The sequence below is a fragment of the Sorex fumeus genome, unplaced genomic scaffold (genome assembly GCF_029834395.1).
Source record: "Sorex fumeus unplaced genomic scaffold, SorFum_2.1 ptg000055l, whole genome shotgun sequence".
NCBI lineage: Eukaryota > Metazoa > Chordata > Mammalia > Eulipotyphla > Soricidae > Sorex > Sorex fumeus.
Window position 1 is genome coordinate 2,760,396 of NW_026606112.1, and position 14,509 is coordinate 2,774,904.

The following is a 14,509-nucleotide window of genomic DNA, read 5'->3' on the forward strand; positions in this document are numbered from 1 at the left end:
TCGCATTTTCCTGCCTCCTCTGCTTTGATACTCTCCTATTTCTTTTGTTACCTGAAAAGATCTGACTGCAAAATGATCTGGTAATGCAAACTGCCATTCACTGGCTATCTTTCCCCAATATACTCAGGCCACATGGTGTTACAGAGGTCAATAAGATCTCCTTATCTAAAACTACCTAGTTAGAAGCTCCTCAGATGATTTCCTAATTGCAAGCAAGAATCTATGAAAAGGGATGGTTCCTTGGCAAAACTTTTCTCCAGGTCTATCACTTTTGCCTCTCCTAAGGGGACTCTAAACTCCCTTAAATTGGCCTTTATTCAGAGGCTCATCTCCACCTGGGTGGGCCTGGCTTTGGGCAGACCCACAGCTGTGTGCCTGAGCCAAACTTAGTGCTGTGGTCTTAAAAACTCTGCTCCTTAAAAAAAAACAGTTCTGCCTTCTCTCAGCTTGCTACATCTTCCCTGCTTTTGCTGGCTTGCTGCTTTTCTTAGGCTTCTTACCTGCCTTTTACCCCTTTTTTTTTCTTTCTGCCTTACATCTGGACTGCCTTCATTAGCATTTGAATTGACCTCTAGCTGAGACTGGGTGGGGAAAAGGATTTTCTGCCTGTAAATTGATCTGCCTTAGTTTCCCAGAATCTTCTCACTAGTGGGCTTTCCTCCCATCCCCCCAATAGTGGATGGTGACGCAAGACAGACAAAGGAGGGGTGCCTCTTTGCAGAGACTATTCAGATGCTTGCCTGGAGGAGAACTTCACAGCAGATCTTCCACAGATTACCTCCTTTATCTGAGCCACAAGGTTTGGAGAGAAGGAACCTCGTGGGGGCCAATCCACACCGAAGGAAGGTCATTCTGATGAACAATAAGTGTCAAATTTACCTTTCTTGATCATCAAGCCCAGATCCTGAGCTTTCCTGTGGATCTCAGAGAAGTGATCAATTCTGACCCGTATTAAACAATCTTAATAAACAGAATTAGGAGAAAGATAATAAATACACACACTATGGATACACGCACAGATCACACTTAGGCACTCGCTCGGACCGGTCCACTCTTTCACACGGGTGTGCACCACACTCACCAGTCACCCTGGGACTCCCAAATATGCCCAAAGGGCATGCACATGATTTTTCACCTCCAGAGGGTTTAGTTCTTCCAAGTGAAGAGATCAGAAGTAGGGAAAGGCCAGTGCTGGCCCGGGAGTGGCAATAGAGAGTTCGGGGTTCAGGGGCAGAGGAGGAGCAGAGTAAGTGGGGGCCCCTTCTCCCCCCGGCCTGGCACTCCTGCCTAAGGCTCCTGGTCCGGGTACCCCCGGGGAGCAGGCTGGTAGATGACTCCCTTGACCTGGAAGATAAGCGGCGAGTGGAACGATCCCTCGGGGGGCCAACCAATCTGGAACGTCGGCCATCCTGCAGAGCAAAAGGTCTGCCATTTAGGCTTTTTAACAATCAGAAAAGGATTCTGAGCACGAGAGCAGACCTCTGACCAGTGGGAGAGAGTGAGTGAGAGGAGTGGACGGAGATTGTCCCATGGTTCCAAAGACGGTGTCTCGGTAGAGAAAAAGGACGAGCGTGATCCAACCTACAAAAAAAGAATGACGCAAGCGCAAGGCCTTTTGGAGAGGAAAGAAGAATAGAGAAGTAATAGAGCGGCCGATGATTCCTGACACACCAGATGTAGCCTCTCCGAGGCTACCACAAAAGAGGCCTCCAGGCGTCCCTGGCCCTCATCCACCTCCGGGGCGTCCCCCAGGGCTGCGGCCCGTGTCTATTCCCGACACGTCTGTCAGACACAAGGCTCGCACACACAACAGTGTGCTGCACACCACTGTCACTGTGCTTGCACACCACTGTGCTTGTGTCACCGATCGGTAACTACAGTAAAACGGTACCGGAGAAACAAAGAGAGAGAAAGAGGCGCCTTAACTTACCCCGCGGCTCAATCCTGCGTCCCTGGGGCAGGGTCCTCGGTGATCTCGGTGGAACCTCCAAATGTTGGGATCGGGAGTTCCCTGGCCCTGGGAGGCGCGGAGAGACCAGATAGACACAATTCCTGCAGGAGTAAAAACGGGGTTTATTTAGACCAGCATGCTGGGGCTCCGCAGCATACCCCAAAAATGGGCAGTGGCTGAGAGCCCCGAACTTCTTCAAAGGGGATCTTATATAGGCCTTCACTGGCCGTTACAGCAAAGCCCGCGCATTTCATAGCCAATAGATTTGTAACAACATATACTTTCTTAACCAATCCATTTAAAAGTACCTCACTCCTTAGCCTATAGATTCAAAGATCAGCATTTACGTACATCGATTGTCAGCACAAGCAAGGTTATAGCTGGAATCATTAAGCCTTAGGTAATATCCCTTGACCATCCTCGTTTTGTGTTACCCAAGTCTGCAGGGTGCTTTAGTGAGACAATACATTCCAGGAAAGGGCAATTTCCCCCAACCACCAGCATCCTGAGTTAGCCTTTACCCAAATCTGCAGGGTGCTTTACTGAGACAATACATTTCAGGGACAGTAAATACACCTGAATCTTGTAGAAAGAAGTTATGCCCTGTTCACTTTGCAAGTCCCCTCCCCCCCAGGTGCAAAGCAGCCAAGCAGTTTTACAGAAAGCAATGTTGCAAGTTAGCTAAAGTACACAAAAATTTGATGCCCTAATATGGATTCTTTCACCTGCATGCACAGGGACCCGGGGCTGAGCATCTACACTCGGTGGTTCCTGGACCACCCCACCCCCTAAGTGTCGCCCCTCCCAAAGCCAAAACAGAAAACAAACTCCAGGCTTCTGCCAGGGTCGCAGCTGAGACTGGAGCCCCTCGGTGTTCAGGAGGCGGGCGGTGAGCTCCTGCTCCTGCCTCCGCTGACCTCCGCTTCTGGCCCTGGCGGTGATTTTCTGATGCCCGCTGGTGCTCAGCAGAGTGGGCAGTCGCCACGGAGCCTGGCCCTCCGCCACCCGCGGTGTGAGTGCACTTGGTGAAAGGACGAGACCTTTTGCCAATAAGTAATGTAGCTCCTCGAAGGCTCCTCAAGTTCTTACCTTTGCATTGCCCAGCCCCAACCCAGGCCTCCCGCAGGCCAATGGAGAGCGCTACTGCTGCTGAGCGAGCCTCACTCCACCGCCGCCCCCTCTCTCTCCCTCCCCTCCCCACCCCCCCCCCCCATGCTTTTAAACTTCTCATTCGCCCACGGACACGCAGGGCTGCTCTGGCCATGGTTGGGGAAATACCTCCTGTTCCTCTGGGCCCATCACAGCCCTCTCTCTGCCTCAACTTGGCACCTGGGATGGCACCTGTGCTGAGGAAGGCCCCTCCCCCCTCAGGGCCAGCTGCAGGGAAGGCTGCAGGACTGGCCAGCACAGCACCTTGCTGTCCGGGGAGGTATTCTAAAGACCTGACCGGCATCAGCTGGGTCCTCATTTCTGTGCTCAGGTGCCAGCTGCTCCGTCGAGATCGAAAGTCTTTTCCCAAAGCAATTTGAGAGATCGGCTGTGCTGCCGTGGGCCCCACTCGAGAGCCATTCATTACATTCGCATCTGGAACTTTTTGCTCCAGCAGTTTCCCTAACTCCATTCACCTCCCCCCCAACTCACCCCTGACCCCCGACCTTCCCGGAAACAGTCTCAGACAACCCATGAGTGGCAGGAACGGGCTCCAGGCTGCAGCATGAGCTGCCAAGGCCTGGTTGGGAGGCTGGCTCGTGGAGGACAGCTGCCTGCAGAGGTATCTGCCGTGTGGCAGCGACCTGTAGCCATGAAGTCTCCCCGCTGCACCCCTCAGCCCCCACTGGCCACTCACTTGGGGCCCTCCTTCGGTCCCGCTTCCTTCCTTCGTCTTCCGGCTCTCCAGCTGTATGATCCCCTATCTGTCTCTCCTGTTGCAGTCATAGGATTCCGTGGCCTTGTGAGTGTCTCTGAGTCCCTCCTCATTCATTTGTGTGACCGTGGTTGGCCGGACATGCTTGGCTCTGTGGTTCCGTCCCAGGTGCCGGGGCTACTGGGTTCCTTAGGAATCTTCTGTCTTGGAGTCCACAGCAGTACGACCGCAGGCTGTGTGCTTGCCTTGCATACAGCTGGCTTTGGTTCTGTTTCCCTATCCCACATGATCCCCCATTCCCCACCAGGAGTGATCCCGAGCCCAGAGCCTGGAGTAAGCCCTGAGCACTGTTGGGTGTGGACCAGAACAAAAAAAAAGAAGAAACAAACAAAAAGACCCTCTTCTTGTCTTCCACCTTTCTTCTGTTCCTTTATTTTCCCTCTGGGATAAAACATGATCTGAGTGACACAGTGGCATGTTAGCTACCTGCAACAGAAACCATCATGTCCCTGTTCCATTTGAACGAAAGCGCATCTTGCATTTTGAGAAGACGGGGTGACTTGGGATGAGGACTGTCTTCCTCCAGAGGAAGAACAAAGTTCCTGCCTCAGAGCCTGATGCCTGTCTCTGGACTACTCAGATCGGCAATGGGCTGTGCCCACCCAGGAGGGGGCACCACTGGTCCCGTCAGTCTCAGAGAAAGTTCTAGATCAGTCCATTCCTCACATTCTAGGTCATCTCTGAGATATGGCTTAAGCCTTTCTGTTCACCGATTGCTCTTTTTAAAACTTACCTTGGTGCAACACTCTTCGCCTAAGAGATCAGGAGATTTAATTTGAAGAAAATTATTTTTTATAAAATGACTCGGAATTCTCCTTGATTTGTGTCAACAAGTTGGAAGAGCAACTATACTATGCTTGGCGGTGTTGCCTCACATGGTCAGCTCTGCCTGCCACCTCTCTCTGTGTCTCTCTCTCTCTTACACACACACACACACACACACACACCGCTTTGCCAGCCAGTTTTGCTTCACAGACACAACTCCCTGCCATCTCTCTTCTTTCCTCTCTCCTTCCCTCTCCTACTCTCCCTCCCTCTCTCTCCTCTCCCTCTCCTTCTATCTCTCTCCCTCTCCCTCTCTCCTTGTCTCTCTGTCTCTGTCTCTGTTTCTCTCTCCTCTCTCCGTCTCTCTCTCCCTCTCCCTCTTTCTCCTCTCTCCTTATCTCTGTCTCTGTTTCTTTCTCTCCTACTCTCCCCTCTCTTCTCCCTCTTCTATCTCTCTCCCTCTCTCCTTGCCTCTGTCTCTCTGTCTCTGTCTCTGTCTCTCTCTCTCTCTCTCTCTCTCTCTCTCTCTCTCTCTCTCTCACACACACACACACACACAGTGCCGCCCACCATCTTTGCCTCGCCGCACACAGTGGCCCAGTGAGGACCCTGTCCCCACGGGTGCTGACCCTGGGAGCCTGGAGAAATAGCTGTGCTGCCGCACCACACGCTCCAGCCGCTCCATCAGCAGCTGCCCTGGCCAGTGCTCCTGGGTCTGGGTTTTCTCATTTGTGAAACGAGGCGATCAGGTCCCGGGGCCCCAGTGCCGCTGTGTTCTGGGTTTGGGGGGCCGTGGTTGGTCTCTGCCCTCAGGAGCTCAGTAGGGACACCCCAGATGCAGATGCTGCACCCCGACACCGGACTGTCTCTCCCCAGCAGTGACAGCAGAACAGCTTTTAATGAGGTTTGTGCAGGCTTTTACGAGCTCACTGAGCTTTCTCAGGTGCTTTGTAAAAAGTTGCAGAGTTTTCTTTTTTTCAGAAGCGTGGCGCCATAAAACCTTTCTTATAAACAAACAGTGAAAAACAGTCTGTCTCCATGGAGGTGACACTTGCTTCTCCTCCCTAAACCAGTACCCGTCTGGGCCTCACTTTCACGTTTCAACTCCTTTAACCCCTAGAACAGTGGGGGATGAACTGGGAGGGGGGGCCCAAGAGCACGTCCCTGCCTTTGTTTAATTTACATCCCATTGGGGCAGGGGACAGGAGTGGGGTGGCAGGCAGACACCTGAACGAACAGAAGAATGCAGACATGAGCAGGGGACTGTTAGGTGGAGTGACCTGCTCTAGAGAAAAGTCCAACAGGGAAAGGCTATTGGGGGGACTTGGTGCTGGGGGGACTTGGCTGTTTTGTTTGTTTTTGCTTTTTTGGGTCACACCCGGCGATGCACAGAGTTTACTACTGGCTCTGCACTCAGGAATTACCCCTGGCGGTACTTGGGTGACCATAGGGGATGCTGGGAATCGAACCAAGGTTGGCCACATGCAAGGCAAACTCCCTACTTGCTGTGCTATTGCTCCAGCCTGGGACTTGGCCTTTAAGGACTCGGTGGTAGCGTCCTAAGAAGGTGCCATCAGTGAACAGTGGGGCTAGCCAAGCTGCCCGGTGCCTGAGTGCAGGCCCAGTGGGGCAGGAAGCCAGTGCAGGTGCATCGGGGGAGTCTTAGCAGCCTTCAGCTGCTCCTTCCCTCTCATTGGCCGAACCTATGGGGTGACACCCTGGCGTCCTATGTCATTAGCAGCACCAGAACAGGAACCAGGATTTCCTGGCCCCTGGCCCTGTGTGCAGCCTGGAATACGAAGGTCCAGATCCCTTAAAACCAAGTTACACACACACACACACTCCCCACCCCCCATGCTGCATCCCACACCACCAACCCGGCTCAAGAGCCAAACTGGGGGCTGCTTGGTGTCTGTGCTGGTTCTGAAAGATCCGATCAAGGTGTAAAAATAGGAGAGAGAGCCCAGGGGCGAGGTGCTCACCTTGCCCACAGCAGATCCAAGTTCAATGCCTGAGATCCCATGTGGTCCCTTGAGTCTCGCCAGGAGTGATTCCTGAGCACTGAGCCAGGACCAAATCCTGAGCACCACCAAGTAGGCCCCGCCCTCTCCCCCAAAGAAGTTGTAAAATAAAATCTTTAAAGATCCATGATGTGGTTCAGCTCCAGGAAAAGGGGCTCTTAAGAGCCCTGGACACAGATTTTTTTCGTTCTCCTGCCAAGACAGTATAAGAGAGCCAGGGGGTATCCACACCCGGCTATGCTAAGGGCTTACTCCTGCTCTGAACTCTTCCTGGCAGGGTCAGGAGGGCTCTATGAAATGCCGGGTTACAAACTCAGGATGGCTGCATGCAAGGCCAGCACCCAACCTGCTGCACCTCCAGGGTCAGATCCTGAATGGTCTTGGATGAAACCTGGAGGCTGACACTCTCACTTCTCCAGGTCTAACCACTTCCATCCTGTGAGCGGGCCAGTCGCTAGGTCAGGGCCCGAGTCCCACCCCTGCCCCATTCCTGCCCTCCTTCCTCTTCTCTTTATGTTCCAGCCTCATCTCCTCTAGCTCTCATGGCTGTCTGGCTTTTCTTGACAAAACCAAAAATTCTCCAGCGCTGAGCTTGGGGAGCGACACTGGTTTCCTCTCTCCTCACTCTGCGAGTGACAAGACGACTCAGCGGAGGCAACAGGAGTGTTGGCCATTGTGTGTGTGTGTGTGTGTGTGTGTGTGTGTGTGTGTGTGGTGGTGGGGGGGGGGGTCCGCAGACCACGGGCTGGCCTGGCCATCATTCCGAGACCCCTACACTGGTCACATCTGCAGGGTGGCAGAATGGTCTGGCCTGCAGTGAGAGACGGGGGAGCCTGTCCTCCCCGGTCCCCAGCCCGGGCGCTTGCTCTCTGGAGCACATGGGCTGTGAGTTCTCTGCTGAGGCCCCCAGTGCCACTGGCATGGGCGTATTGTCTCCAGCAACAGCCAGTGCTCCTTATCATAGTTGGTTTTTAATTTTTTTATTGAATATCTGTGAGATAGATCTCTCGGATATTCTTGTTTTCTTTCTCTCTCTCCTTTTGTGCATTACGGTTTGCAGTACAGGTACTAAGAGGTCATGGTGTTTGCTCAGGGCATTCAGTATCTTTGTCAGGATGGTAAGGCTGGAGTAGCTTTTTAACTGGGTAGCAGCTTTGGGGTGTGGATGTGACTGCCAAGGCTTCCGGAAGTACAGGGAGGTGGCGGGGAGATAGGCCATCCTGACACCGAAAAAGCCTGGAGATTTCAGTCACAAAACCCACATACCCAAATTTTCAGCAGATTATTATCTCAGTGAGGTTTGTCCTGAGATGGTAGAGTCCAGCCAGGGCATGGCACAGATGCAGTCCCTTCTCGGGAAGCTCTTGTCTGCAGTCACCATCAGCTCACGACTCTTGGAGATGCCTTGTGCCTGCCAGGATGCTCCAAGTCTGGGGAGGACATGGAGGAGTGAGCCTGTTGGGGTGTTTTGCTCAGAGGCAGGTGCCCTCTGCGCCCTGTAAGGAGTCATGTTTAATAAGTCCCTCCCAAGCGGGAGAACTAGTTACAGGGCTGATGACTCCTGTTTGCTTCCCAGCCCTACATGTGGCCCCTGAGCATGGCCAGGGATCACTCCTGAGCACAGAGTCTGGAATCATAGTCCCCGAGCATTGTAGGGTATGGCCCAAACAACTCTCACCTCAAAAAAAAAAAAAGAATTTTGTCATCACTTGCCACCCTCCCCTTGAGCGCCAGTTTAAAAAACCCCTCCCCACCCAAAAAAAAGTAAATGCAGCTCCTGCTTCATGGGCCAGTGAGAACACGCGCTCTGTGGTATAAAGCTTGGAGCACATGCAAAGGATTCACGAGTCTCCTCACCATCCTGCTCTCCTGCCAGCTTTTATTTCGGGATCTGACACCCTCTGCACGAGTAAGCTGTTGACATTATCACTGCTGATGAGATGGGAGAAGGATGTCTGGCCACTGCCTGTGAGGTCAGGGTCAAAATACACACCTATACAAACCCGTACACACACACCATCCCGTGATAGCAGGGTCAGAATACACACACACACACGTATACACACCTATGCATGCACATATATAAACACACTGATACACACAATCCTATGATATCAGGGTAAAAATACACATACACACACACACCCATATACCCATACATACACACTGTGATATCATTGTCTAAATACACAAACACACATACACATACATACTGTGATATCAGGGTCCAAATAGTCACATGTGCACACGCATACACACCTACATTCACATACCATCCTGTGTTAGCAGGGTCCAAAGCACATATACATACATGCACATGCGCGCGCGCGCACACACACACACACACACACACACACCATCGTATGATATTCAGGGCCTAAATACACATACCTCACACACAGCCACACACGTTTTGCTGGTCAGCCTGTGTGAAAGCAGGGCAGTGACCTGAGGGTCCGGACCGGGAGTGGTATTTGCAGAGGCGTTTGCTCTGCTGCGTGAAGCCTCCTGGCGTGGGATAGGCAATGTCGCCCTCTGGTGAGCATGGCGTGCAGTAGCACCCTGCCCCCCTGAGAATAGGCTGGTGCCTTGCTGTGACAGGGCAGGTAGCTCTCTCTCTTAAGGCCCACCTGAGGCTAAGACCTTCCCTGCCGAGCTTGAAAACACTCAGTCCTGTTCAGGGAATGTTCTCCCCCATGGTGCTCCTGGCCCTGAATTCCCAGAGATCTTTAAAGAATGGGACCAGGCCTCCCTTTCCCTGGACTTCGTGGTACTGGGAATGGAACCCCCTCTGCAAAATTCGGGTCCTGCCGTGTCGGGGATTGAACTCGGGGGATTGAACTCGGGGTCTCGCATACACTAGGTAGGGGCGTCTCCCGGGCCCAGAATAAGTCTTTCAAAGGAAAATATCTGAGATGATATATACGTTTTCCATGTATATTTAATTCCCATCTGCCTAAATGTAGATCTACGTTTGTTACACAATAATTAGAAGATTCCCAGTACAAAGCTCCTAGAACCCGTCTTGGCCTTGCACCCCGTTCTCCACAGAGCCCCTAATCCAGCAGGGCGCACGCTTGCGCGATGCTGATGCAGGCGCGGTCCCAGCGAGGGAAGCTGGTGCGTGGGCGCGAGGCTCTCCAGGCCGGCGCTGAGCAGGTGCGGCTCCAGCTCGGGGATTGAGGGATGCTCCACGCCCACCCCAGGCAGCCCCGCACACATGACGCTCCGCAGTCTAAGTCAAGTGCGCTCCGCCCACCACTGCTCATTCCTCGAGCAGCCTTCGAGTGGGACTGCGTGAGGCTTTATCCTCCGCTGCCGCAGGAACTAACAGGGTTTGGGTGAAGATAAGGGCGGCAGCCGACAACTGTACCTTCTCATACACGCCAAGTGTGTCTGCTGGGAACTGGTCAGAAGAGCCGTAGGGCAGCGGGGAGGGCCTTTGCCTTGCATATGACCAGCCCGGGGTTGATCCTCAGCATCCCATACGGTCCCCGGAGCACCGCCAGGGGTAACTCCTTAGTGTAGAGCCAGGAGTAACCCCTGAGCATCACCAGGTGTGGCCTACAAACAAACAAACAAACAGAAATGCAGGAATTAATGCACTTGCCTTGCATGCAGCTTACCTGGTTTCCCCCTGGCACAGCACTGAGCCCCCAAGAAACGCAAGGACTGAGCCCTGAGCACCTCTACCTGTGGTTCAAGAACAAAAACTAAGAAACCCCAATCTATCACACCTACTCTATGTGCTAGTTTTGTCTAAAATCTCTTAGAGAAGTCTTTAAAAGGTACACATAACAGTTAAAATCAATTATAATAATAAATGTTTCCTGACCTCTTATGATATGCCAGGTACTAAGCTCTTAGCACTTGACCTGTCTCCTTTAGCCCCCACAAAAATGTCCATTGTACTGATGCGGAAACAGACTTGGCCAGAGTGTGCATCTGGCAAATACCAGTCAGGATTTGACTGCAGACCCAGCCCATGACGGGGTCCCTGTTCTGTGTCACGCCACCTCTTTGGTTAAGAATCGTTGAAGAATGAATGATCCTAAATCACGTGCAAGCGTTGATGACGTTTCTGAAAATTACAAAAGCATTTTGAAAGGCAGGTTGATGAAATATCTTAATTAAATATTTTGAGCTCTTCCCGTGCTTTGAAATGATTGTTTATTCCCCAGCCGATTATGCTGACAAGCCTCATTATTCCTCATGCTTGATGAAAAATGGCATTGGTCCTGAGGGTGGTATTGGTGGTTATCGGCCCTCATGGCCACACGGGGGCAGCACCAGACAGCACCCTCTGCTGGTAGGGGGCAATTGGGTAGGGAATTGGAACCCCATCTCTACCTACCACCTGCAAAATATGTACTTTGAGCCATCTTCCCGCCCCCCTCTTAAAACAATGTTCTTAATGTAGGGTGCCTGTGCAGAGTGATTTTCATTTCTTAGCAGAGATGCCCTTAATTTCCATTGGAAATGCATGTTCTCTGTCTCAAGGGACAAAAGGCAGCTAGTATTTTTCTGTCTTCCTTCTAGTTAATAAATTATCTTGAGTATTCATAGTTGGTGAGAATTTTCAGTAAGCAATTAGAGATGGTCAGAAAATTTTTAAGGTCATCCCACAATAACCTTGGTTTCTTAAGGTTTAGTGGTACGAGGACATACTACAATAATAATTTCTGAGGCTTGTGATGCTACGTCCACACACTCTTATCTCGGTCTGCCTCTGAATCTCCATTCAGCAGAATGCACTAAAATTTTGACAGAAGGGACTAGACTGATGTATTATTCCAACTCACCTTTGGGAATAAAGTCGGGGTAGGGGTGCTGCTTTTGCCAAAGCAACAAACAGAAACCAGGATTTTCCTGCGCTCTGCCAGCCCTTGCCCTGATCACCTCCACTGACTTACTGTGTCTTTCTAGGTGTGTAACAAGCCATAGGCCTCTCAGAGTTGCGTTTTTCCCTTCTTTATTTGTGAGGGGCAGGCAGGGGCACTCCCAGCTGCTCTCCAGAGCTCCCTCGTCACGGGCGCTCAGAGAACCTATGTGGTGCTGTGGGTCAGCTTCAAGCAAAGCAAATGCCTTGCTCCTATACACATTCCTCCTCCCTCCCTCCCTCATTTCCTCCCCCCCATTCTTTTCTCTCTCCCTTTCCCCGCTCCCTCTTCCCCTCCATCAGGGCTATATTTCTTGCTATGAATAAAGAAATCGCATTAGGGCGGGGGTGATAACCCACTACCTTGCACACAGCCAAACCCAGGTTCAATCCCAGCATCACATATGGTCCCTATAGCCCACCAGGCATGATTCCTGAGCTCAGAACCAGGAGTAACCCCCTGAGCAGCTCTAGGTGTGACCACAATACTCTCCCCCCCAAAAAAAAAGATGGAAAGAAGGAACCTCCTTATATAAGTAATGGGGCCTTAAAAAGGCTTAAGCTTCTCTGCCCTGTTATTCCATTTCTGGTCTCTTCCAAGAAAAGTATCTGAACTGAGATAATGTGTTAGGTAGAGCACTGTCCTCCCGTTGTTCATCAATTTGCGGGCCCAGTGTGAGACTTTGTTGTTACTGCGTTTGGCATATCGAGTATGTCACGGGTAGAGATTGGTCACTATTTCCTTTCAGCCAAAGATGGTCACAGTTAATTTTCCAACAGCAGCAGAGAGCCAGGTAGCCCACTGGGCAACTCACCATCAAGCCCCCATAGAAGCTCGAGGCCAGGGATGATGGAGCGCAGCTGGGTGTGATCCCGGCACCACAGGGCAAAAAGCCAAGGATCCTGCCTGATGCAGGCCCGGGAGTGGGGCATCTGGGTCTCCCGGGTCGTGACTGAGCCCTGCCTGACGCTGTCTTGCAGTGCTTCGCCGTGCGCTCTCTGGGATGGGTGGAGATGGCCGAGGATGACCTGGCCCCGGGGAAAAGCAGCGTCGCTGTCAACAACTGCATCCGACAGCTGTCCTACTGCAAGAACGACATCCGGGACACGGTGGGCATCTGGGGAGAGGTGAGTGAACCGTGCAGGGGACTCCCCGAAAGCGACATCGTGCCCCGGGCTTCCTGGGTTCTTGGGACGAGGTGGTGCCTGATGGGGGGTAAGGTGAGGGCTGTGGCCCCCATCACGACAGGGGCTATAGTGTGGGGCTCCCCACTGACCTCTTTTTTTTTTGCTTTTTGGGTCACACCCAGCGATGCACAGGGGCTACTCCTGGCTCGTGCACTCAGGAATTACTCCTGGTGGTCCTTGGGGGACTATATGGGATGCTGGGAATCGAACCCCGGTTGACCGCGTGCAAGGCAAACACCCTACCCACTGTGCTATTGCTCCAACCCCCCCCCCCCCCACACACACACACACACACACACTGACCTCTTAACATTGCCAGATTCCCTGGAGCCTGAGAACCTTGGAGAGGCTTTCTGGAGGTGGGGGCAGAGATTCCCCCTGCCTCATGGTTCCCCGAGTCTCTGAAGATGCACAGGTGGGCTCTTGACACCCATAGGTGCCCTGCACCTGCAGGCGAAGGTGGTCATTTGGGCATACAACCACATCCATGTACGGCCAGTATGGACTTCCTGGGCCTGGCAGAGCGGTGAAGCCAGGCCTGCCCTTCATCCTCCTAACACTTGGTTGGTCTCTGACGTCATCATCCTGTTGCAGGATTTCGACTTTGCCAGATGGAGGAAAAACACTCACTCACAGAGCTTTAGAAGTGGGATTTATTCTCACCCCTGGGGCAGACCCAAACTGAGCGCACAGACTTTTTCATTTGCTCCCAGCTAAGAGGACGCAGAGAGTTTATACTTTCCTAGTCCCACAGCGGGGTGGAGCGATAGCACAGCGGGTAGGGCATTTGCCTTGCACGTAACCGACATGGCCGATTCCTCCGCCCCTCTCGGAGAGCCCAGCAAGCTACTGAGAGTATCTCACCCGCACAGCAAAGCCTGGCAAGCTCCCCGTGACGGATTCGATATACCAAACACAGTAACAAGTCTCACAATGGAGACGTTACTGGGCCCACTCGAGCAAATCGATGAACAACGGGAGGACAGTGACAGTCCCACAGGATGTGGGGGAATTTATTCTATTCGGCCCTTTAAATTGTCTACCAAGTTAAGGGCTGGAGGTCGATGCCTGGGGACTCTCGGGCAGGAGGTTTTGCTGGGAAACTTCTGAGAAGAGAAGCGAATGGTCTAGGGGTTTGAGGAGTGCCGGAAGGCTTGTGGTGAAGAGGGCCTGTGCCTGACGTCACGGCTTCACTGCCACCCGCCCCCTGCAGCCGGGGGCTGCCCAGTCGCTGACCCTTCATGCACGAGTGGCCGGAGCTCAGCCCTGGAGCACTGGCCTCGTGTGTGCGGCCCGGGGCTCGGTACCCAGCATAGCCCACAGGAAAAGAAGTGGAGATGTGGCCAGCCCCAGACATAACTTAGTGCTTTCATCCTTTCATCTGGGGATGCCCACCAGCAGTGCTCAGGGGTAGCTGCTGGCTCAGTGCTCAAGGCTGCCCCCAGCGGTGCTTGTGGACCATCTGGTACCAGGGACTGAAGCTGGGCCTCTTGCAGTGCAAAGCTCGTGCTCGGCCCTTGGCCATCCCCCTCGGCCCAGGGTAGCTGTTTGGCTGTATCCAGAATCACCGCAGAGCCGTGCCTCTGCCAGCCAGACCACTCAGGGAGGGAGGCGAGCATGGGAAAGAGCAGATAGCAGGATAGTAGGCTCTGGGCGAGGGTCTGGCAGAGAGGAAGGAACAGCGATCAGAGATTAGGGGGTGCTAAGTATGCAGCGAGTGAAAGACCAGGCCCCACCAGGGGGCTTTCCCCCCCTTAGACTCATAGATGTAAATAGCTCCA

General features: G+C 52.8%; 1 protein-coding gene across 5 annotated transcripts in view; it reads left to right on the top strand.

The window, feature by feature from the left end:
• APBB2 (amyloid beta precursor protein binding family B member 2) overlaps positions 1-14,509 on the top strand; it is a 247,786-nt gene that overhangs the window by 160,133 nt on the left and 73,144 nt on the right. For all 5 annotated transcript variants that reach the window (XM_056125526.1, XM_056125520.1, XM_056125522.1 and 2 more), the window contains one exon: positions 12,522-12,668. In XM_056125526.1, coding sequence (XP_055981501.1) covers positions 12,522-12,668 — 147 coding nt within the window. The remainder of the gene's footprint in view (positions 1-12,521; positions 12,669-14,509) is intronic.